We start from the raw sequence: 26204 nt of genomic DNA, 5'->3' as shown, positions 1-26204 counted from the left end.
CTCAGCTCCGGCAGGAGCGTCCTCGCTGTCCTGGGCCCTCCCGGCCTCTGCCTGTCCCGGGGGAGGCCGGATCCTGGGCTGTGTCCCGGCGCCCTGTGCTCCCGGTCTGCGCTGTTGGATTCGCGCTCCCGCCCCGCAGCCCCCTCCGCGGAGCCGCCCCCCAGCCCCCCCCGAGCTGCTCCCGCCCCGCAGCCCCCTCCGCGGAGCCGCCCCCGAGCCCCCCAGCTGCTCCGGGTCCCCCGTGCGCGCTGCAGCCCTTAGGGAGCTCGGCGCACTCTCCCAGGGCGCAGGTGCCTGTTAGTGTCCCCGGGAGCCCGAGGCCATCCCCGCCCTCCTGGGTCCTGCTCCACCTCCCCGCAAGCCCCTTTCCGCCGGGAAGGTCGGTGCAGCTCCTGCTCCTCCGGGACGGGGCTCTCCTGTCCTGGGGACACTCGCCCCGGCCTCAGCCCGGCTCCTCGCGGGGCCCCTCCCCCTGGAGGCCTTTTGTTTCTTTATTTCTTTTTCCCCGTCTTCCTACCTTGATAGAAGCACGAACTCTTCTCACTGTAGCATTCCAGCTGTTCTCTCTTTAAATCTCAGGCCGAATTCGTAGATTTTCAGGATGATTTGAAGGTTATCTAGGTAATTTGGTGGGGACAGGTGACTTGGGGACCCTACTCTTCCGCCATCTTGCCTCTCCTCCCTCATATAAATTATCTGACAAGAGTGATGTGACAAGGATCACCCTACTACGATGAAAATCCAATAACTACTTAAGAGCAAGACCAGACGAGATTGATTGCTGTGACCTCCCAGGGTGACCAGCATGCTCTATGGCCTTGCTTCCCAAAGTGTGGTCAGTGGAGCAAGAAGAGCTTTGGTATCACCCAGGCATGCTCAGAAATATAGAACTCAGGCTCCTCCCTACATAGCCTGAATCAGAATCTGCAGTTTAACAAGATTCCAGGTAACCTGTGTGCACATTCACTGCTTTAGGTTTCCATTGATAGCTTGACCATGCTTACAATAATAATGGCATTTACTATCCGCCACAATTGTTCTAAGTATTTAATGTGAATTAACTGGTTTAATCAAGGGTAGGGAGTATCATCATCCTTACCTTAAGATGAGATCAAATAGTTTATCCAAGGTCACTTGTCTGAGAAGTGGTGGAGCCAGGATTCAACTTGGTCATTTGGGTCAACCAGGGGTCCTTCTGCTTTAACCACTGCATTGCACTATCCTTCTCCCCCACCTCCCATAGCGATCAGCAGAGTACTTCATAGGTGCTCAATAGGTTCACAGGTAAGGAATGCACAGTTGTGTGTGGTGGCCTGGAGAAAACAACTTTGACCTTAGAAGAAGAGCTCTCTACTGTCTAGGTATCAGTTTCTCCTCATTAGAGAAGGGGAGCCCCTCTGATAGTATTTCTGCCAGGGCAAACTTAAGGAGAAGTAGTAGTTAAAGAAGAAAAGCATCATCCTAGATTCTCCTCCTGGGAAATGTTGGTATTTTATCTACACTTCCTCAACATCTGTGTCCCAGGTCCAAAGTGATTCAGGTCTAGGGACAATAGGGGTCTTAATGGACATGGTAAGGACAATGCTCTATTGGGCACCTGTTTAATGGAAATATATTCCTCTACAATGATGAAGTTTGCTCCATTGTTTGACTTTTCCTTTCATGAACAATTTCTCTGTAGCATGTAATACTCTTAGATAGTATTTTCCCCATAGTAGAACCTCTTTCAAAATCAGAGTCCATCCTCTCAAACCCCGCTACTGCTCTATCAACTAAGTTTATGTAATATTCTAAGTCCTTTGCTGTCATTTCAGCAGTTTTCATGGAATCTTCACCAGCAGTAGATTCCATTCAAGAAACCACTTTCTTTGCTCATCCATAAGAAGCAACTCCTCAACTGTTCTAGTTTTATCACAAGATTGCAGCAATGTAGTCCCATCTTCAGGTCCCACTTCTACTTGTAGTTCTTTTTCTCTTTCCACCACATCTGCAGTTACTTCCTCTGGAGTCTTGATCCTGTCAAAGTCAGCAATGAAGGTTGGAATCAACTTCTTCCAAACTCTTGTTAATGTTGATATTTTAACCTCTTGCTGTGAATCACAGATGTTCTTACTAGCATCTAGAATGGTGAATCCTTTCCAGAAGGTTTTCAGTTTACTCTTCCCAGATCCATCTGAGGAATCACTATCAGTAGGAACTGTGGTTTTACAGAATGTATTTCTTAAATTGTAAAAGTTGAAATTACTCCTTGATCCATGGGCTGCAGAATGGATGTTGCATTAGTGGGCATGAAAACAGCATTCATCTCATTGTACACCTCCATTAGAGCTCTTAGCTGACCAGGTACATTGTTAGTGAGCAGTCATATTTTGAAAGGAACCATTTTTTCTGGGAAGTAGTTCTCAACAGTGGGTTTAAAATATTTAGTAAACTGTATTGTAAATAGATGTGCTGTCATCCAGGCTTTGTTTTTCCATTTATACAGCATAGTCAGAGTATATTTAACATAATTTTTGTGGGCCCTAGAATGGCAAAGCATTGGCTTTAACTTAAATTCACCAACTACATTAGCCCCTAACAGGAGTCAACCTGTCCTTTGAAGTTTTGAGACCAGGCATTGACTTCTCCTCTCTAGTTATAAAAGTCTAGAAAGCATCTTCCAATATAAGACTATTTTGTCTACATTGAAAATCTGTTTAGTGTAGCAACTTTCATTAATGATCTTGGCTAGATCTTCTAATAACTTGCTACAGCTTCTCCATCAGTGCCTGTTGCTTCATCTTGCACTTTTATGTCATGGAGATGGCTTCTCTTCTTAAACCTCATGAACCAACCTCTGTTAGCTTCAAACTTTTCTTCTGCAGCTTCTTCACCGCTCTCAACCTTCATAGAACTGAAGGGACTTAGGGCCTTACTCCGGATTAGGCTTTGGTTTAATGGAATGTTATGCTTAGTGAGATCTGGTCTCCAGGCCACTAGAACTCTCTTCATGTCAACGATAAGGCTGTTTCACTTTCTTAATTGTGTGTGCTCACTAGAATAACACTTTTAGTTTCCTTCGAGAACATTTCGTTTGCATTCACATCTTGGCTGTTTGGTATAAGAGGCCTGGAGTTCAGCCTGTCTCAGCTTTATACATGCCTTCCTCACTAAGCTTAATCATTGCTAGCTTTTGATTTAAAAGGAGAGAGAGACACACATAACTCTTCCTTTCACTTAAACACCTAGAGACCATTGTAGGGTTATTAACTGGCCTAATTTCAATATTATTGTGTTTCAGTAGTTAGTTGGTAGAGCAGGCAAACACATACAACACTTACTAGGTTTGCCATCTTATATGGGTGGGGTTCATGGTACCCCTAAATAATTACAATGATACATCAAAGATCACAGATGACCATAACAAATATAATAATAATGAAAACATTTGAAATATTTTGAAAATTACCAAAATATGCAGAGACACAAAGTGAGCAAAATGCTGCCGAGAAAAATGGCACAAATAGACTTAATGCAGGGTTGCCATAAACCTTCGATTTGTAAAAACAAATGTAGTATCTGCAAAGTGCAGCAGAGCAAAGCACAGTAAAACAAGGTATGCCTGTAGAACACTCTTGGCCCAATTCCCTGCCTTCCTCTGCTCTCCCTGTGGCTTGGATTATTTCCTCCATTTTACAAATGAGGAAGTTGTCAGGAGAGTCTTTCTCATTGTGCTTCCTGAATTGTTTTCTCCGAAAGTGAAAGTGATTTTCTGCTTTCCCATACTTCAAACAAGCAGCAAACTGGTTTCCCAAATCTCCTTCCAGTAATGTTTTTAATAGGCAGAACAAAGACAAAGAAAAAGCATGAGGCTAACAATTAGGAGAGCCATAGGTCTTTCCTGAGCTGTTCAGGCAACCTTCTTCAGCTGGAACTTATAGACCTCTCTGCCTGGACCTGTCTACCTGCCCACTCACCTGGCCATGTTCCCTTCCTCTTTGGGAAGCCTTCCTCTACCCTCTGTGCCAAAGGATGATCCTCAGCATACCTTGTTCTCTTCCCTTAAAACTCTTGACGCATTGGTAATTATTTATTTGTATGATTGATTAATGTTTGGCTTCCATTACAATGCCTATAGACCTCTTATCCACCACTCTATTCCAACCCTAACATAGCAGGTGGCCCATGAAACATAACTTAATATATATCCTTTGAATGAGTGAAGATTAAAATACTACATTAGGTGATCCCAAAGTCCTCCTCCTGTTCTGATAAACTGAGTCTATCTATGAGAAACTTGTACCTACCACCACTACACTAAACCCAAACCACTCTTCTGCTGGTTCAGTGATTCTCAGCAGTTTCCTTGTCAGTTCTACAATCAGAATTTCTTGATCATTTTTATTGCTTTCTGAATGCTTGGCTGGAACTGTGGAGTCTGAAAAGTTGGACATGAAGTGTACATTCCTAGCCACCAACAAAAACGCTTAAGTCAATGTGGAACCTAAACACTGAAATCAAACTAATATTAGCAAAGATCTCCAATTTGGCGGGGTCTTCAATTATTTTTCCCTTTCCTCTCATTTTATACCAGAATGACTTAAAAGTTTAGTTCAAAAGAAGGAGCATGGAAACAGAGTTTACATGAAAAGAACAGAGCCTGTAGGTCTAGCGCTTGATAAGACAACTCTTTTGCACATTACCTTTCAGCCCCAGTAACTTTTCATTTTCCTTGTTCAGGCTCTTGCTCACAAAGTCATTTTCAAATTCCTTCCTGATGTGACTCCTGGGGCCCTGAAAAGAACAATTCATCACCAAAGCAGGCTTTAGTGGGATGCTCTTTTATAAAACAAGAGTAGGATGTGTCTTCAGCCATGTATCCATCATGGTGGACCATCTGTAACAGGTGTGGAAGCACCAACTTCAGTCAGCCAGGGCATTTTCAGGCTAATCTCAACACTGCCTTCAGGAAAGAAGCCAGGTTTTACTTTCAATAACTGATTGATGATTTCTCTTAATCTTTAAAGGAAAAAATAGGATGATTTATAAACTCAGATCCTCTAAGCCTTTACTGACCTTGAATTTGCAGGCTGGACCCCTGAAGGCATGCAGCCATTAGTCCAGGGCTTAACAGCAACATAAGAGGGAGAAAAGAAAAGGCCATATGCCAACTAAGCTCCATCTCTGTCCTTTTCTTAAATTCAGCATTGAATATTGGGCATTTTGGGAGATTTTCCTTCTACCAAGAGGTCACCTGACATGAATTGTAGATTAACAGACCCTGAATTTCTAGATGATATGTTTAATCCCTGTGTGGATCTCTATGTTCCAAATTTCCTGGTATAGTTCTCATATCAAATATACTCCCTTATTGTCCCCATTAGTACACGTGTATTTGTCAGATCTCATATCCTGAGTTGAGGCTAGGAAAATAGACTCATCTCATTTGTAGGCTTTTATTGATCTTGTGTTACCAGGGCATTTTCCAGTAGTTTCTTCACTAGGCTTACCTAGGGCCCATTTGCTTCCACCGACATGATCAGCCAGCCCTGAAGAAGGGCCTAGCAATTGCTTATCTGTAAGTGTGGCTTATTGCAGGAGAACACTTGGGTGGCAAAATATCAATGTGTTTTCCAAATTAGAGCTTGAGCTGGAGGAACTGTTTCTGGGACAGCTGGGAGCCAGTCCCAAAGAAAAGATATTAAGCATCCAGGCCTTGAGAGCTACAGTCTGTATGATGGATGGGAAAGAACGACTTCTGGCCCTATGCTTTCATGCAGCAGCCTGAGTTCTGCCATCCTGGCCTGGCTGTGAGGAAAGCAGGCAGAAACTAGAAGCCTTTCCTGGACTTGGCTTGGAAACATGTGGGCTCTCCTGAAAGCAGGAAGTAGGCTTCTCAACCTTCACTGCAGATGTTGCAAACATGTGTTACTGCTTATTAGATGCAGATTTTAGAGGCTGAGACCCACAGTCTAGTTGGTATAGGGAAACATTTAGCACAATGATGAAGACCATAGGCTCTGGAGCCAGGCTGCCTGGCGCTGTACCCCATACCACCACTCACCAGCTATGTAACTATGGGAAAGTCATTTAACTTCTCTAGGACTCACTTTTCTCATCTGTAAAATACAGTTAATAATAGTACCTACTTCATAGGTTGTTGCCTATGAAGGGGGAAATAGAATAATCCAAGGAGAGTGCTGAGAGCTGTACCTGACCCATGGTAATGTCTTCAGAATAGGTTAATCAGGATATAGGGGACTTTAGTGTGCCTGGCAATTCTTCACCCAGTGGCTGAATGACAACAAGGCACCTCCTCCAAGAACTTGTTCAGTCAATACTTGGACACATCTGAAGATGGAGAGCCCACTACCTCTTTTATTTTTTTATTTAAATTCAATTAGTTGATATATAGTGTATTATTAGTTTGGGGGTAGAATTTAGTATTCATAAGTCACATATAACAGCAGGTGCTCATTTCATCAGGTGCCCTCCTTAATGCACATCACCCAGTTACCTCATCCCCCCATCCCCCTCCCCTCCAGCAACCCTCAGCTTGTTTCCTAGAGTTGAGAGTCTCTTATGGTTTGCCTCCCTCTCTGTTTTTATCTTATTTTATTTTTCCTTCCCTTCCCCTATGTTCATCTGTTTTGTTTCTTAAATTCCACATATGAGTGAAATCTTATGGTATTTGTCTTTCTCAGACTGATTTATTTCCCTTAGCATAATACCCTCTAGTTCTAGCCACATTGCAGCCAATGGAAAGATTTCATTCTATTTATGGCTGATTAATATTCCATTACATATATATATGATATATGTATATTATATATATATAATCATATCTTCTTTATCCATTCATCTGTCAATGGACATCTGGGCTCTTTCCATATTTTGGCTATCCCACTATCTCTTAAAGTATCTCCTTCTACCTTCAGATAGGTCTGGTTTTTTGATAGTTTTCATTTCTGTTGAACCTAACCTTTTCTGGAAACCTCCTCATTAGTCCTGGTTCCATCCATGTGGTTACATCAAATTCATCTAACTGTTCCTCAAAATAGCAGTTTAAATCATGTGAAAATCATTGATATCACCCTCTCTGCTTATGCTTTTCCCATTCCATGAGTCTTATCTTTTCCTGACAATATATCTTCAGTTTCTTCTAAAGATTATTGCATGACATGGTTTCCAATTCTTTCATAATTGTGGTTAGTGTTTTCTAAGGCAGCCTGTGCTTACAAATGTAATTCTGTTTCATGTGCATTGAGTCACTACTATGTGCTGAGATAGAAAGATGAGAAGATGCAAGAGGCTGCAGGGAATGATATTCAAGGCAGGTGGAATAGCATATGCTAAGATAGGGAGCCATGAAAGGAGAGAACTTTAGACAGTTCAGTATATTCTTGGAATGTAAGGTATAAACTGGAATCGGATGTGATCAAAGTATGAAAGGAGGCAGGTGGGTTTTACCTGTAGGTGGTGAGGGTCATCAAAGGACTTTTCATCAGGGGAGCAACACATTCCAGTTTGTACCTTATTTTTTAAGATTTTATTTATTTATTTTGAGAGAGAGAGAGCACAAGTGTTGGTGGGGGGAGGTCTAAGGGAAAGGGAGAAGCAGATTCCCCACTGAGCAGGGAGCCTGGTGCCGGACTTGATCCCAGGACCTGGACCATGACCTGAGCTGAAGGCAGATGATCAACCACTGAGCCACCCAGGTGCCCCCAGTTTGTGCTTCAGCATGAGCTTTCTAACTGTAACATGAAGATTGGGTAAAACTGGACATAAAGAGACTGTTAACTGAATGAAAAACACCAAGAGGATAAAGAAGAAGAAAACAAGTCATGAACCAAAATATCCAAAATACATGCCAAAGGCAACAGTGGTCATCTCTGAGTGGTGGAATAAGGGATGACTTCCCTCTTCTTTTTGCTTCCCATGTTTTTTAATTTCTCTATAATAAGTATTTTCTATTTCTCTATGATTTTCTATGTTCTCTGTCATTTTCTCTATAATACATTATTTTTCATATGTTACTTATATAGTAAAAATAATTTGTTCTCGTCCAAGGATACTTCAAAATCAAACTTGCATGACTTGGTAACCAGTTAAAGGGAAAAGCCTCAGGAATCAGATTTCTGGACTGGGTGCTCAGGTGGGTGGTATGGCCCCCAGCTGAGAAAGGGACGGGCGAACAGAGCATTATTTCAGGACTCTGGTGGCATCCCTGATGGCTGGAAGGGAGCCCCACGGACTGCTGTAGCTTCCTTTTGGCCTCTCTGTAGCCTACTCAGTAGTCTCTGCCTAAGTTTGCAGGCCTCTGAAACTTACCTGTCCATTCACATCCTTACCTGTAGAGCAGACTCCATTGCAGCAAAGTCCATCAGATCACCATGACAGCAAGAACATTAACCTAGATTGAGAGTTTTGTCCCTTCTTCAGTAAATACTTGCTGGGTGCCTGCCACATGCTGAGCACCAAGCAAGGCATTAGTGCTAAAGCAGTGAAAAGAGCGGGCGGTTCCTGTCTTCACAAAACTCAGTACAATGTGAAAGACAAATAAAAATGCTCAAAAACCACTAAATAGACATATAGTTCTGAAGTGAGACTAATGCTCCAAAGGAAGGAAAATCATTCCAAGGAGATATATTGGAGCTTGGGGAAGAGAGATGCTTGGGCTGAGAGCTGAAGGCTAGGTAGGAGGGGACTGTGGGAAAGTCTTCCAGGCTGAGGGGGACAGCATGCTTCACAGCCCTGGGGCAGAGGAAGTTCAGGCATACCTCGCTTTATTGTACTTCATATTATTGTGCTTGCAGATGCTGCATTTTTCACAAATTGAGAATTTGTGGCAACCCTGCATTAAGCAAATCTGCCAAGCCACTTTCCCAGCAACATTTGCTCATTTAGTGTTTCTGTGTCACATGTGGGTAATTCTCACAACATTTCAAACTTCTTTATTATTATTATATTTGTTATGGTGATCTGTGATTGGTGATTATGACTCACTGAAAGCTCAGATGATAGCATTTTTTAGCAAAAAAAGTATTTTTTAATTAAGGTATATATGTTGAGTTTTTAGAGATAATGCTATTGCACGCTTTAATAGACTCCAGCGTAGTGTAAACATAACCTTTATATGCATCGGGAAACCAAAACATGCATTTGACTTGCTTTAATGCAACATTCCTTTCCTTGCAGTGGTCTGGAATTGAACCTTCAATATCTCTGAGGTCTGCCAGTATGGCATATTTGAGGCTAAAAGAAAAGCTATTTTGACCAGCAATGCAGAGAATGAGGGGCAGGGGATGGGAGTGGACAGAAAAGTATTTCAGGCTCCAGCCCTTGTGCCCCATGAAGGGCACAGGAAGGATTCTGAGAGCAGAAGAACTTCTGGCCACAGCACAAAGGGGAGTCTCCCATTTTGTGTCTCCCACCACTTTCTCAGCACCCCAGGCGGTGGCATCGAAGGTCTGATAACAAAGCCTGCTGCTGGCCCTGGTAGGCCTGAGCCAGAGATCTCCCTCCCCTTCAGTGAGGAGCACTCAGAGCACTCCTCCACCAGCAGACACCTCTGAAACTTGTTTTGCAGTTCAGTTTTCAACTTCCTCCATGGCTTCACTTACTTTAACACTAATGTGTGTACAACTTGCTAATTAATGAAATCATTTGGATCTGAAAACATCTTGTTCTAATGGGAAGCTGCAAAAGCACTCTCATTAACTCACAGGTAAAATTATTCCAGCTTTTCTCTTCTTTTATATTTTTTTTGCCTCTCCCCATCTTGGCTTAATAGCTAGGGAGAATTCCTCTAATTAGCCTTGTGAAAATCACTCCACCAAATCACAAAACAACAGTGGCTGCCTTGGGGCCTGGGAAGAGGGTGACCCAGACTGTTTATCCAGTGCATAGGGAGGGCCATGGGTGAGTACAAAGGTGAAACTCCCAATACACGGAAGAGTGGAAGGATGTCCACAGCTGGGTGGGTACCTCAGGTGGAGACGCTAGATGTGGCCCTGTATAGGAGATCCACAGGTAGGTATCCCACCTTATGTATGTCAAAGGTGGCCACAAGATTTTCTAGGAACTGAAAATCTGGCACAACTGGCCTAGAGGTAAGGAAGGAGAACCTGTCCTTCTCCCACGTCTCTCCTTAGACATGAAGATTTGGTGTAGTCACTGTAGACAGAAAGCTTTCTTGGGACTGGATGTAATCTGGGGGTGGCTTTCTGATAACTCTGGCTCCACTATTTACAAATGAAAACTTGTAACATCCCTTTTAAACAAAGAGCATTCTTGGTGTCATAGAGGGTTGAGCTCATAAATTCAGGGATCCTTTTTGCCACAAGACAATAGTACAAGCCTAAAGACTTTTGGGGTGCACTGACAAGACCCATATGCTAAATAGGATTTTTCATTTACTTTTTTTTCCTGACAGGATCTGGGTACTTTCAGCTTTTATTGTGGTAACATATCCATATCAAAATTTGCCCATTATAACCATTTTAAGTGTATGGTTCAGTGGCACTAAGTATATTCACACTGTGCAGCCATCACCACCATCCATCTCTAGAACTTTTTCATCTCCCCAGATGGAAAGTACACATCCATTAAACATGAACTCCCTTCACTGGGGTTTTTGAATGGAAGGCTGATATGTTCTTCAGATTTAGGCTCTGAGGGAAAGGGGCCTGATTGGAAATCTATAGGCAGAGAGGTCCACTCATGTAATCTCTGGAGAGAAGGTCCCACCACATACTTGTATCCTGGAAGGTATGAATCAGTTTCAACAAAGGAAGTCCCACCCTCCTAGATGCCTGACAACTAGATTTATGTTTTCTGGCAGATGGTTCAGCCATAGGCTCTAGTAATCCCACATTGAGTAATATGTGAGTCCTTGCAGGGCTGTCTCTAGTCCAAGTTAACTCTATTGTAGTGAGACACTGGTTTAGAACAAAAAGATGCTAGGCTGTCTCTAAGACAGGATATTAAAAATTGGACCATTCTGGATAAAACAATATGTTCTTCCCCTTAGAAGCACAGAATCTGCTAGTCCTTCCATTTGCATGTGCCTCCAAGAAAGATTTGGAGTCAGGCCAACTTAGTTATCAATCACTGCTCTGTCACTCACTGACTGGGTGACCTTAAGCCTCACTTTCCTCATCTAAAAAATGGGGTTTATGACATATCACTGGTAGAGGTGCTAAAAAGATTACATGAGATCATGTCATTACGGCATCCAAGATAGCACTTGTTTCAGTAAATGGAACCTGATGTGCTCATGACTACTGTCTGATTTTGTCATTGTAGGTCTCCAGGTGGTTCTGAATTCCATTATCAAGGCCATGGTGCCCCTGCTGCATATTGCCCTGTTAGTGCTGTTTGTCATTATCATCTATGCCATAATCGGCTTGGAGCTCTTCATGGGGAAAATGCATAAGACCTGCTACAACCAGGAAGGCATAGCAGGTAAGGGAAGATGCCGAGTGACCAGCTCTCAAGAAATTTCCCTGTCTTATCACTACTTTCCTTGTAGCTGGGTGAACTGCTACCATATGACCAGAGGTGCTAGGGCAGGCGTCCTCCACTGAAGCACTCATCTTTTCATTCCATGGGTACATGAGAGGCAGAGATTGGTGTTCTTTTCCTCTCAGCTAATATTTCTTTTTAATGAAATACATCCCTGTTATGAGACTGATATGCTGCCTCCTGCACTAAGATACTAAATAGATCTCTGTTGGAACAGCTAATTGCAAGCTCCCATCCAGCACTACTAAACAGTTTAAATGAGCTGTGCAAATCTAGAAACATCACCTAGACAACCTGGAGTATTTTAATTTAAAAATCAGAACTGATGTAGTGATGGTGTGTCTCTCTGTTCATTGGTCCTTCAGTGTCCCTTGTCATCAAAAGCCCTGGGTTCTGTCCACCCTTCGGGGCTGATCTTGCCTCCTCTGTGCTCAGTGTTTTCTGCTTCTCCTGGCCCCTTGTTACAGGCAGGCCTTTCTGACACTTCTCTCTCCAGGTCCTTTCTATAAATCGATATATTTAATAAGCAATGCTGACCCATTAAGCACTTCTCTGAAAAGGACTAAAGTTTTGGTTTGTGGAATATGCTACAAACTGTCTTAGGTTATTAAAATTTCAGCTGCACCTTTAAAAATCATTTAAACAGAAATTAACAAAATTTAGATACATAAAATAGTTTAGCATAAAAATTTGTTGAAATAAAATACTTCCCCCCGAAAGGGGAGTGTTAAATTTATGTGATTATTTCTTCCAACAACAAGATCTTTCATCTTGGTTTTGGCATCTTGGTGAAGAAAGGGGAGCATCTGTCTGAATCTTTAAAAGATACCACATTGCTCTCCATCTGTACTGCTTAAATTAAATTTGACCCCTCTTGCTTTAGGAACCATAAGTAGGGACAGATCTGTACAACAAGGAGTGATACCAGAAGATGCATCATATTATTTAGTGGTGGATTTTACCTTCACCCCACAAGTTAGAAGGGAAGTTAGTTCCCATAGTGAAAATGACCAACAGCCTGGGGAGCCAGGGTTTCAGAGGACAGACACTGCAAGAAGTGTTCCAGAGAGAAGAGCATGCCAGCTCCACCAGGAAGATGACTTCACTCTGTACAGAGTCAGGCTCCCTGCTGAGAAGAGGGGCTGAGGACACCTGGCTGGCCATAGAAGCCTTTTCACTCAATACTCTGCAATCAGGAGCTCATGTAGTTCCCTTTCCTAAATCTGCCATCTGATGACAAATCCAAGGACCTACTGCATCACTCCCAACAGAACATGATAGTACTGTTATCAGGGCCTTTTCCACCTACATAGTGACTAAAACTAATGAGAAGAAAAAAACGTGGAATCTGGTCGTACTCCATGCAGCCATAGAGAAGAAGACCAAATATCTGCAATCTTTGAAACCAATCCCCATGTGTTTTTGGAGAGTTTTGTACCACCTTTGGAATGAATGATTGTTGTTTTGTTTAATTTCAGACTTTGGATTAAATTACCATATTTTTCTGCAAACTTAGATTATAAAAGGTGCTTGTGAGCCCTGTCATATTTTTAATGGAATTTAGATCAAATTCTTCTTTCTGTACTTTAAGATTATTTCTCAGACTATGAATTTTATGTGCTTGTGGATTGTAGGACACATTGGATTTTGAGCCATGTTTTCAATAAAGAAAGCTCTGGAGCTGGCTGGGTGGACCATTATTCAGCCTCTAGGCTGCCCTTCCAGTTCCCTGTAGAGGTGGTCTCTGAAGAGGCAATTTTTCTCCGATCCCAGAGGCATTTGCAAGGTGCCTTCCTAGTTCCTCAACAGATACATCACCATATGCCGACACCTTTTGTTTCTGGCTGTCCCATCTGTTTGATGGCACTCTGAGCCAGGTCACTCTGAATTGCTCTCCCAAGCACACTAATTACCCCTGAGACCAGCAAAGAATTGGTTGGCTCAAACCTAGAAATGAAATTACTCTCATTGTATTCGCTCCTTAAAGTTGGATCCTAAAAAAGTAATTGATTTTGTCTTTCTTGATTTCTCCTTGGAACCCCTAACTGGCACTCTCCCAGGATTTCATGTTCTTGTTGGTATTAACTGCATTTCTAAAATCTCTCCTAATCTTCACCATTCTTTTTTTTTTTTAAGATTTTATTTATTCATGAGAGACACAGAGAGAGAGAGAGGCAGAGACACAGGCAGACGGAGAAGCAGGCTCCATACAGGGAGCCCAATGCGGAACTCGATCCCGAGACTCCAGGATCATGCCCCTGGCCGAAGGCAGGTGCTAAACTGCTGAGCCACCCAGGGATCCCCATTCACCATTCTTTTACCACAAACTTAATTTGGACTTTCCAGAAAGATTCTGTTTCTCTTCACTTCTGTTTTAAAGCGTAGGGTCCACATCTTTGTTTCTTTCTCCAGCTTCATGACTCTGCAAAAGAAAACCAACACATTTTCATGTTCAAACTAATTTCCCCTCACCCTCAAGTGCATGTTGCAAGGACCTGCTGATGTGTGTTCATATTTTTCAAGTGTTCCCGTTAGTGCTTTTTATAGATACCTATTTTTACCAGATCATCATTGCTTCTTAATTGTTCTCAAATCTTTTTTTATTGTTGTTCAAGATAGATTTAAAATAGCAGTGGCGCTTGAGCCTTTAGATAATCTCTCTGAACCTCATCCCTTTCTTTTTTATTAATGAGATCACTTCCCCTTGATGCCATTTTCCTTTCAACATATATTTTTTTGTAAAACTCCAAAATATGTTTTTCTACCTTAAGGACATTCAGAATTCACTTTAGCAACCTTCACTTTTTCCTTATTTTTGCCTGTTTCAGGAATAGAGAATACAAGGAAGGCTGTCAGATGAGCAGTCACAATACAAAGATTAATAGCATCGTTATTCACTAGAAAGCAAAGCAGAAGAAAAAGAAATGCAAGTTGTCCCTCTGTTTTTTCACCTTCTCTTTTTCTCCCATCTCCTTTTATCACAGAGACTGAACACATCACAGTAGAAAGCCATCACCAGAATGAGTGAGAAATCCAACAGAACATGTGATCTGTTTAGTTCTTGGTTTCTCAGTCTCTCTATTTTTGGGGTGTTTGTTATTCACTTTTTTATGTATTCTTTGAGTTTGGGGTTCACTTTTTAGTGAATTCCCCCCTTTTATAGCCTCCCATTGTTTAAACTCATGTCCAAATCTCCAAAGATTTCAAAAATTCAGAACTCACAAAAAATTGACTAGAGTTCAGTTTCCTGAGTGGAGTCCTGTTGGGAGCCAGATCCCGAAGTCAGGAAATGGTGTGGATGCTGTCTTTCTCTCCAACAGTACAGGGACCAGTGACGCAGACCTTTACACCTTGGTCATCACACAAAGACTCATACATAACCCGAAGCACCAGGCCAAGAATAAGCCAGGAAGCAGCACTCACTGTTCACAATAGCCCAAACCTGGAAACAATCCAAATGTCCATTAGCTGGTGAATGGATAGACGTACAGTGAAATGTACTGCTTGGCAACAAAAGAGAATATACTATGCTGATATGTGCAACAACACAGATGAACCTCAAAAACATTATGCTGAGTGGAAGAGAACAGACACAAAAAGCTACATATCGCATGATTCTATTTCTATGAAATTTCTGGAAAGGCAAAGCTATAGAGACAGAGTGTAGATCAGGTTGCTAGGGGCTGGGGAGAGAAGCAGGGATTGACTGCAAACAGGCACACAGGAATTTGGGAGAATGATGGACATGTTTTAAAATGGATTGTGGTGATGGCTGCACAACTATATAAATTTACTAAAAATAATTGAGCCGTACATTTACACTGATGAATTGTAAGACATGTAAATTATATTTCAATAAAGCTGTTAAGAGAGAAAAAAAGAAAAAAGGCCAAGAAGACACACTCCAGCATATATTTTCAAGCATGCTGCTCAACTCCATTCTCGTAAGATCAGTCCCTTACTTAGGATTAATATTCATCTTCCATCTTCCTCTGTGTAAACAGTTGCAAATTTGCAGGCACAAACTGAGAAAGAGCCAACCAACCAACCAGTAATCTTCACTACAGAGATCCTAGGCACTTGTAATTGTTTTGATGCATATGAAACAAAAAAAGATCCTGAGTGACCTGTTATTTCGAAATGAAGAACTATAAGCAAATTCCCTATCTGAGAGCATATTTTCACTATTGTTAAAGGCAATTATTTGTTAGGACTGAAGTCTGTTCTGTTTATTACTGTTACCTTCTACAAGCAAGAGACAATGTCCTTAATTTCACAAACTTCTATGAATTTCAAACCATTACCTTCCATAGCTGGGTCAAGACTCCCAGTATTTTACCATAATAGGAATTCTTAGATCAGTCTAATCTATTTTTAAGGATTTTATTTATTTATTTGAGAGAGAGAGCGAGCACATGAGCAGGGTGAGGAGCAGAGGGAGAGGAAGAAACAGACTGCCCACTGAGCAAGGAGCCCAATGCAGTGCAAGGCTCAATGTCTTGAGGCGGGGCTCTTATGTGGGGTTGGATCCCAAGACCCTGACATGAATGAACTGAAGGCAGATGCTTAACTGACTGAGCCATCCAGGTGCCTCCACACCAAAAATACAAGCTACATCTTAATTATTGATTTTTTGGTAGCTTTTCTCACCATGTGAAATTAGCCCAAACACCATCTGTAGCCACAGTACATATGTTATACAGTTTCCTGAAAAAAGGTCTGTTTGTACCTAGGGAGCATTCTCTCTGTCATCCACTGCCGCTCTGTCTTGATTAGAGGTCAGAAAATGATGCTTCTCTTCTTAAAGGTATTAATGCTGGAGACCAAAGAGCAGTGCCACAAGGTTACACATGACATACATAAAAGAGAGTCAGCAGTGTTTGTACTCAAGGGTTGTAATAAAAGCCACTATGGTTGCTACTTCCCCTCTATAGTCAGAATTTATTTTTGGTCCTTTATCAACATAAGGATTCACTATAAAATGATTTTTATCACTGGTATTGTATCTTGTAACATGTAATGAAGAAAGTGTTACCGAATGGGATTTGTTCACTAATTATGTGAAAGACTCTTCCAGTCAATATAGCCCTCAACCTAAACTCTGGTATTCCAATGGAAGTGTTCATAGATACTTTATCACTAAAAAAAAAGAAAAGATAGACTTCCTATCATTTTTCAGAATATTTTCCACTTGGAGTGATTGCATGATCACAGTTTTTAATTGGCCATTTGACCAGGATGCCAACATGTTACAACAGAATATGCAATAGCCTTACTATCTTTGAAATCAATTGCGAAGGTTAAAATACAGTTTTATAATTAGTTGAAAGTACTGACTTTCAAAATCAATAGCCTAAATGAGTATCTGGTTCCTTATGTTGTTTAATTCCTCTATGAGGGAACTAATGAAAACTTGTTCTACATTATTGTTGCTATGGTTGTTTTGCCTAGCCCATTAACCTTATCCTATCACTTTTCTCTCTGACTTCTCACTCCTTCTTTCTCTGCCTATCTCTTTCCATCCCCTCTGCTTCCTTCTCTTTTCCGCTGATCATTCAAGATGTTCCAGCAGAAGATGATCCTTCCCCTTGTGCTCTGGAAACAGGCCATGGGCGGCAGTGCCAGAATGGCACTGTGTGCAAGCCCGGGTGGGATGGGCCCAAGCATGGCATCACCAACTTTGACAATTTTGCCTTCGCCATGTTGACGGTATTCCAGTGCATCACCATGGAGGGCTGGACAGATGTGCTGTACTGGGTACGTAGCTTGAGATGGGCAGAGGTGGGGAGTCCAGAAGGCTGCGAGCCTTTCTTCAACATCTCCCTTCTCCACTCTCCCCATGACTTTATGGTCACATATACACCTTGATGGAATAGTTGATAAATGTCTTTGATTTCTTCCAGGTCTTTCCTGAGAAACAAAACATGAAACTTGCATCTATTGAGTCTCTCTGTCTGCCCACCAGCCTAAGCAAAATATCATCTGTCAGTTTGTCCTACCATAGTGAGAAACACTGGCATGCAGCTGATGCTCTGTGAATGAGTTGACCAAACCTGACACAAGGATTCTATTCAACTCCCCTTCCTACTGTAGAGTTTCTTCTGTTTTTATCCTTGTCTTGCATCGGTCCACAAAAGAGAGCTAGAGAGCATAGTTATTAATTTTTAGGGCTAAGGAGAAAAGTCAGGCCTGGTCTTCTAACAAGAAACCATTTTTATTGAATTGTATAGCATGATGTCATGCTATTATATTTTTATTTCTCATGTTAATCTTACCTTATAATATTAGAATAGTCCATCAGACCAATACATTGCCATCATTTTCACTGCTAACAAAACACTGCTGGTTGTGTGATGCATATTTAGAAATACCGCTTCCTAAGTGTCAACCAGTCAATGGTAAATCTTTTACTTTCAAGATGCCCCTTTTATTATCCAGCAGCCAACACTACTTTTCCAACCTTCAAACTATTAAAGTGCCAGATTTCTGCCTATGGGACAGGCAAATATACACACCATATTTGAGCTGTCTCCATCTGGCAGAGTCAAGTCCATTATTTGTGAAAGCTCCAGAAAATATAATTCTTTGTAGTATCTCCTACTTGAGCTTGAGGAATGACTTGCCAGAATCCAGTGTTGTTCTCCAGCGTTTGGGTGAAAAATGTTTGTTGCCAGTCTTGAAAATACCATCTCACCCACAGTTTTGCAAATAGTCAAATTTATTTGGCCATGCCGAAAACAGTCTAACAGCCTGCTTAAGGGAATAGTGCCTACATACTAAAGCAAGAAAGAGGGAGAGGGAAGTGAATGTCTTCCCGTTGAACAGAGCTGCCAGATAGAAAGAAACTGAAGCCAAGAGAGGTGTTGACTTCTTCCTAAAATCAGAAGAGCTTTGTAACAACACAGAGATGTGATACAGGGTATCGTATTGTATCTGTTAATTTTTTCATAAGCACCAGGTCCTATTGATTCAAAACCCTCTTTTCCCAATTTTTATGTTCTAGTCAACATGCTAAAACCCCGTGTTGCTGTGAAATGCATACTTCTCTGCAAATGACTACTTGAAACTTACCCAAGAACTTTGTACCCAGCAAACATTTATTGAGCATTTCTTGCATGTCGGGGAAGCTCCTAGGTACATATTCAGATATAAATAACATCCAGTTCAGACTGAAAAGCTCAGTCTAGATAAACACTAAATCTAAACTGAATAATGGTGGTACAACTGGAGCCTGTGCCATGGTGGAGTTGTGATGTTGTGATACTTTGAAAAAAAGACAAAAGTCAAATCACCTCTCCCTCTAATTAAAATGAAACATGAGAAAACATTTTTTAGACCCATGCTCGATAAAAACTGATTTTGAATAATTTTTTTATTTTGAATAATTTCTAGGAAAAGAGGGAATTAAATGTACTATGCTTAGGCAAATTAATTTCATTTAGCAAAGCTGATCAAATTCCCAAGTGGTCCTTTTACCGTGGGTAGATCTCTATGGCTAAAGACAGAAACAATCTTCTGCACATGGGCAGCTTCTGATAGACCCTAGAACATAAGATCATATGGAACTTTGCTTCAGAGCCACATCACATGAGCTTCAAACCCATGCCTTAAGTTGCTATGAGAACGCCTTCCATGGCAGCAAATTGAGGGCAGGGTGGCAGTGAGTGGGTGGATGTGTGGGGCTGGGGGAATAGGTATAATTTACTTTGCTGATGGCCCTGATGTATTTTTGTGATTTTCCTTCATCACTCCCTCCCTCTCCCTCACCACAAGTCATTGATACCCCACCAGCCAGATGTGACCCAAAGAAATACTGTCCTAATGACAGCCAGGGTGGGAAATGAGAAGAAGCACACAACTGCAACTACCAATTTTCAGCAGCTGTGTTGTGCTTTCTCCCCTGGGGTGTGTGTGATAGAGCTCAGGCTGGGAACGGAAAAAGTGTCAGAGGTGAAGGAACAATCCCAGGCTCATGGGACATGTGTCTCTGATTTTCCCAGCACCTTCCCAAAATGGCCATATTGTGTGTGTGTGTGGGGGGGGGTGTGCATACGCACACACATGCACACCCACACATACACACACACCTCTAAAGCTTAAACAGCCTCATACTTGGGTATTCGTGATGGAAGCATTTCCCAGCCCAATGCTCCTGCTTTCAATTTGTCTAATCGCTTTGACCTTTCTATGGCCACTTCTTCCTTTCATCCTTCTTTCCTCTCTCTCTCTCTCCTTCTTCCTCCCCCTTCAGCATTCTTCCTTCTTACCTCTGGGCCTGTATCTCCAAACCCACAGCCTCTCAAATCCCAATGTACTTTAGTTTAAAACATGGAGATGTCGAAGTATAAAGATGCCCAGACTTCCCTCAAAGCCACTGAATGGAGAAATTCCAAAGTTAGGCTCCAGTATCTACATTTTGAAAAGTCTTCCCAGGTGATTCTGATGCCCAAGCTGAAATATGAAATATGCCCTAGAAGTCTAACCTATTCAATCTGCATGGTGCTGCTTTCATGCCACTGGATTTGAACCAATCTATGAAGCTATATTTTTCCATGGAAATTGGGGAAGTAGGATCTACCACTCAGAACAATGTATTTCCCTTCAAATCCAAGGGTCAAGTCTAGAGGATGTTGGAAGAAGCAACCAAGATTTTCAAGTATAGCAATGAATGGAAACCCCAGATTCAGATTCACTCTGAACTATCAAACAGCTGGATAGATGTTCCTAGGGAGAGAATCAACCATTAAAGCACTAACGAAGCAATAGGTTCAATCACTAGATATAGCTTGGGATGGAAGGGATCAAGGAGGTCAACAGTAGCAAATGGCAGACACCTGCCTCCTACTATGGGTAATATCAGATCCATTTCTCTTTTTCTGTGACATCCATTATTTCATCCCATTGTTATCATCTTGAAGAGTTAGTGAACTAAAAAGTAAGATCAAACTTGGCCAACTAATACTTGAGGAGTTCCTCAGATGTTAAAGCTATTGGCCATACACTGGGTCATGGCTCCAACTAGGTGAACAATTTGTTGAAACATTTCTTTTACCAAGTCTACAGGTGACAGGGTAAGGGGTGGGGGACATTGAGGATTTGGAAACTAAGCCAAAACGCAGTTTGAGGTGTGGTTTCCTTGGGCGATGTCTTCATAAGCTACAATCTCATTTACTCTCAGAATGTCCATGCCTCTTCTAAAATAAAGGGGACAAGTGAGTAAAAGAAAGTTTCAGTCTTCTTTAGAAGTAGTGTAGCACCAAGACAGGGAAGAATCCAATATTGTATGGCATTACCATTGGTTTCCATTTGTACATTCGAATTTATGAATTTTTTTAAACAAACACCCCTAACTCCCTGCATATAATTTAAAAATACTTGTCTTACATGGTTTGAACATGTGCCTTCCTGAAGATAGAAAAGGCTGCTGAATCAGGATGATTTGCAGGATTCTCAGACATTGTCTAAGGACTAGGGTCAGTTTGAAATCCTGAACATTATCCCTTCCACATCATGTCAGTTTGAAATCCTGAACATTATCCCTTCCACATTGGCCAGATCACAGATAGCATAAACACCAATCGAGTGTCTGTTCAGTGCTGAATTTGTACTTGACATAGCCCCATGCTCTTGCGAAACAGAATAACATGGCTGCTTGCCCAGGATTTGGAACACCTGGAACAGGTTGCAGGTGAGACTTGTGGGAAAGAGAGGCAGCACTTAGAATAGGCGTCGCCCAAGAATACATGTTTCTAGCTCTTCAGGAATCTAGATGCCTGAATAATCCTTCATCCAGAGGACTCTACTGATCTCTGCTTACCCAATGCCCTCCTGACCCAGGGCCCCCAAGAATATTTCATACTGTGCAGCACAGTAAAAGCACTCAGGTCCAGGTTTTCCTGGAATCACACCCTACCCCACCTACCACCAGCATAGTGGGATCACTTCTTTCTGACACCACTTATTGTCCCCCTGCAATTGGTTTCTCCAGGATCAGTTGTTTCACTACTTTTTTAAAAATACAAATTGAACTTAAAAATAAGTCTAGGAAGAATACTTAATGAGAAGTCATATAAAGAAAAGATGTTTAGAATCATAAGTAGTGTCTTTTGTAGCAACTGGGATAGTTTGGGCTCAGCAGGAGACCTTGGGAACAAAATTCTAATGTTTTAACCTTTCATAAGTCAGTGGTCAGTTCCACACTTTGTCTTGTCCCACTTACGTGTCTGGACATGCTGGGAAGATATTCCTACTAAACTCACTCTCTCTCTCTCTCTCTCTCTCTCACACACACACACACACACACACACATACATACCCCAAGACGGCCACTCATATCTGCTCTTGAAGCTGCTGAAACATCTCTCATTTATGACAAAGGTCTTTTATTCAGGCAGGTTGATTTGGGCTTTACCCTATTTTTCCCCCACTCCATCTTTTTTTCAAAAAGCCACTTTTTTTTTCACTACAGAATATAGAAAATGAGTCTCTGAAGGCATCAAGAAACAGAAAAGGAGCTGAGTTCTATTTATGACCTAAGACTCATTCTAAGTGAAGAGCTGGGGAAAAAATCCTCAAGTAACCTAGAAACAGCATCCTGGGCTCTTTAACAGGTATCAGAGCAGAGAAACTGGGAGGTCCTACTTTAGACCCTGCAGTCCTTAACTTCTAATCTGCTTCTGTTAGAGTTCTCCCCACTTAGTGCCCATGCTGTTTTAAACAAAGAAATAAATTAGTGGTTTATAAGTATATCAAGAAAGAGAATTATCATCTCTCAAAGCCATTATTTATTTAATTATTGTTTTATTTTATTCATTTCACTGGTATTAGATGAGTCCTTATTATTCAATAATTCTATTTAACAAACATTTATTGAGCATTTACTATGTTCGTAGGACTAAGTAGGGACTAGGATGGAGGGTTGGGGAGAAGAAGTCCTCCCCTCAAGGAATTAAGATCTAATTGAAGAGATAGAGGACACACCCAAGGAAATATGACTTAGGACAGAACACTACACTAAGGGAGAGCTCTGCATTGGTACAGAACACTTCCAAGAGAGAGGGGAATTTCACTGGCTTTGAGGCTCCCCCCTCCATGGGGAAAGCAAGCTTTATTGCATTTTGGGAAATTAGAGAGAACTGTTTCTTGGTTCTGTTGAGGGAACCTAAAACAGAACCAAGAAACAGCCCAGCTTCCCTAAAGTGTTCTCACCCAAGGTGTCTGAAAGGCCACCTGCCTAGAGGTACAGTCACAGGCATCAAACTCAAGCCCACACCTGGTGGCTGCCCAGGACAAATAAATGTATCTTCCTTTGGCTGTGAACCAGCTGTCTCCTACACAAGTGTTCATACCTGGGGTTGCCACTCTACTCAAACCCTTCCTGGCCTCCCCTAGAATGTCAGTGCATAATTCCATCTGAGTTCAGGGATTTTCTTTTAATAGATTGAGGAGTTAATTTTGTTGGCTTCCCTTTATGTTAGGAGCCTTCTGCTGTCTTCCGCCACATAATGCAGGCTTTTGCTTATACCTTGAGGCACTCACAGTTTTTCCATGTACAATGACAATCAAGTACAGGGACAAGAAGGAGTCAAGTGAAGCTTGTTGTCTAACTTGCTTGCTCACTGATGGACCCACAGGTGAAAACCCTATGTCCACAGGCAAGGTGACAAAGGTCAAGAGTAGTCACAGATTTTTTGAACCATCATCCCTGGGCACTGGCATTCATGGCAGCAGCAAACCCTGTCCTCTAATTGTACTTTGTAGAAAGCACTGGGACTTTTATGGGTCTATACCTCCTGTCTTTGGTGTCAAGTGATAGCCCTCTTGGCATTCACTGAAAGTAGTTAGTCTTTTTAGATATACAGTGCCTGTGCCACAAACCTTACAGGAAAAAGTGCCATGTCTTGAGAACTCATGGAAATCAGCTAGAATTGAGAGTGGCCTTGATGCACTAGGACCCAGGAGGTATTGTTCCTCCTATTTTTTCTTTTTTTTGTGAAAAAAAAATATGTTGGATTTGAAGGTTTAAGGTTGAGGTTGCCCTCAAAGAATTAGATATTGTTTTTAGAAGGTTCTTCTGTGTTTTTCATTTGGTATTACCTTTGGTCTGTCTATGGATTCTTGGAATAGTAAGTTATGTGTTTCAGCAAAGGCTGGGGTCGTCCTGTTAGTCCTTGGGCCTAGAGGCTGCAATGGCTGCTTGGTGGTAGACATCAAGATGCCTAAATATGCCTTCCTTGGAAAAGTCACAAAGCTTCCTTTGTTATAGGCCTAGGAAACATAAAGCTTTAATGGCTTGAGAAAACCTATTCTTTTTTCACCTCTAAATAAGGGTATCAGCAATCTAGGTCATTTTTTAAAAGTACGTCTTTATTTATTTTCTCTCTTCTTAATAGCTCCATTCCAGCTGATTTAAGACATCAATCTCATCACTCCAGGCATCGCCCTACTTCAGAGACACCCAGCATTGTATGCTCTCTATCCAGTCTGCCCCCAAAGTAGGTGGCCTAGAATAAAGAGCAGAAAGTAAAAGAGAAAACAAAAAGGGGCGCTTTCCTCTCAGGCCAGACCCAGACAGACCAGAGAACCACCTATCAGTGGCTGCCAAGCATTACTTGCTGAGGAAGACATGGGGTCTTAGGAACACCTTGGAAGCTTGTTAATCTCCCATCTGTCCTCCTACCTCCTGCCCCTCACCTGCTATTCTATGTCTTAAACCTTTTAAAGAACGGTCCCACAGCAAGGAAGACACCAAAGCAGAAGGATAGGACAAGGGAGAGATAGAGACCATGAGTCTCCTAGATGTGGCCCTGGCTCTCTATGGAATTTTGATAGGTCATGAAAATATCTATGGGTCATGAGGTTATCATGAGAATATCAGTGGAATATCTGGGTCATGAGGCTATCATGAGATGCTGAAGTTATCTGTGGGTCATAAGGTTATCACAAAACTCTTTATGGGCTATCTAGGGGCAAGGTGGTTTGTAGCTCCTTCCATTTGAGGTTCTTAATTATGCTGTAAGTCACCCAACTGTGACACAAATGAAAGGACACCCAAACTGAACAAGAGCCCAAGGAAACCTCTGAGATTCATGGGTTTGTTGACTTGAGAGAGATACGTGGCTCAGGGAACTGTATTTTCTATGAGGTTAACTGTTCATAAATTTAGGGTTATGAGGAACCAGTCAGGAGATATTTCATTCTAAGGAAGTTGGTTGAGTGCCAACCAGCCCTTGCACCCACTCACCATCTGCCCAGGCTCCAGAGGCAGCTCTGGGAGGGTGCACTGCAGCAAGCATGCCTCCTGGAACTACCGGTTCCTGTCTGTCCTGAGGAAGGTAAGGACGTCTGAGATCCAGGGCGAAGCAGGAGAACGGACTCAGAACAGGCCCCCATTGCCACTCTTGGGAAAAGCTCTTCTGGGATTAGCACAGAGCAGCGGGTTGGTCAGAAACATGGGGTCCATGCATCCATGGAGTTGTATGCACAGCACCATGGGTGTGTGCCTTTTCTCAGGGGGGAGTCCACAGCTTCCCTCAGCTCTTCCTGACCTCCTCACCCTCCCTAACTTAGGCAAGAGGAAAGGACTCTGACCTTCACTGGCAGGACTTAACCTGAGAAAGGAAAAGCTAGGACACTTAGAGGCTTCATGGACTTAGATCCAGTTTCCATGAATGCCTCCTCACAGATATCTTCTCCTATCCAGGGCTGTTTTTAACCCTGTCACTCTTACTGACTGAACACAATGTCTTACACACAGTAGGCACTCAGGAAATACTATTGAACAAATGTGGACTCAAATGAGACCACTGCTAAGAATAGTGAAAGGCTTATGTCATTGTTCCTTATAATAAAACGTGACATAGAGACCCTGGGATCACATGGCCATCCTTACAATCATTAAGTGTCCTATGGTTGGCTAGCTGTCCGTCATGCTTTTCTTGTCCCTCACCTCATTTCATCAGTCCCTTCCCTTCTTGTATGGGTGCAGTTTTCTTTTTCTCCTCCTGGGTGATTATTGGACTTTCTCTTCCTGATGATGGTTACTGGTTTTCCCTCTGTGAATTTGGTTTCCTTTGCAGCCTTGGTTCAAACATTTACTTTCTGGTTAAAGGAGGTTCCCGGGTCCCTTGTGATGGTAGCGGAGTCTGACACATACAAACCTTTCTGCCCTGCCTTTCCTAACAACTGCTGTTTTGCTGGGTATTTTAGTCCTCAGCCACTGGGCAAAGCCTCCATTCCGGAGCCAGAATGGCTTTTCAGCTGTGGGTTCTATTTTTAATAACTGCCAAGTTCCTAGGAAACCCCCAATCCTGTCACAGGCTCACATGGCCTCTGGGCTTCCTGCCCACTCCTGCACTCCTGCCTTCAGTGGCCTCATAGTGCAAGGTTTACCCAGTCCTGCCTGCTCTGGCACTTGCTTACTTCTCCAAGCCTCATACAGCCACTCTTCCCCTTGCACTTCTATAACCCTGAATATTTATTCTTACAACTGCATTTACCACCTCACATTGTAGCTGCCTTTTATTTATCTGTCCCCATGCTAGCAAGGGCTTCCTATTTATGGCACATATCAAGTTCATTCATTCACCCAACATTTCCTGAGCACCAGCCATGTGTGAGGCACTGTTTTTGGAGCTGGGGATTCACCAGTGAACAAACCAGATCAAAACTAACTGTCCTCAGGGAACTCACATTCAAGC

General features: G+C 42.2%; 1 protein-coding gene across 39 annotated transcripts in view; it reads left to right on the top strand.

Moving 5' to 3' along the window:
• The window catches only part of CACNA1C (calcium voltage-gated channel subunit alpha1 C), a 747770-nt gene that overhangs the window by 520822 nt on the left and 200744 nt on the right, over positions 1 to 26204 (top strand). For all 39 annotated transcript variants that reach the window (XM_038576272.1, XM_038576273.1, XM_038576274.1 and 36 more), the window contains exons 6-7: positions 11287 to 11445; positions 17066 to 17262. In XM_038576272.1, coding sequence (XP_038432200.1) covers positions 11287 to 11445; positions 17066 to 17262 — 356 coding nt within the window. The remainder of the gene's footprint in view (positions 1 to 11286; positions 11446 to 17065; positions 17263 to 26204) is intronic.

Source organism: Canis lupus, chromosome 27, assembly GCF_011100685.1.
Source record: "Canis lupus familiaris isolate Mischka breed German Shepherd chromosome 27, alternate assembly UU_Cfam_GSD_1.0, whole genome shotgun sequence".
In the NCBI taxonomy this organism is placed as follows: domain Eukaryota; kingdom Metazoa; phylum Chordata; class Mammalia; order Carnivora; family Canidae; genus Canis; species Canis lupus.
The sequence above is the reverse complement of the archived record's forward strand: the minus strand, read 5'-3'. Positions and strand labels throughout refer to the sequence as shown.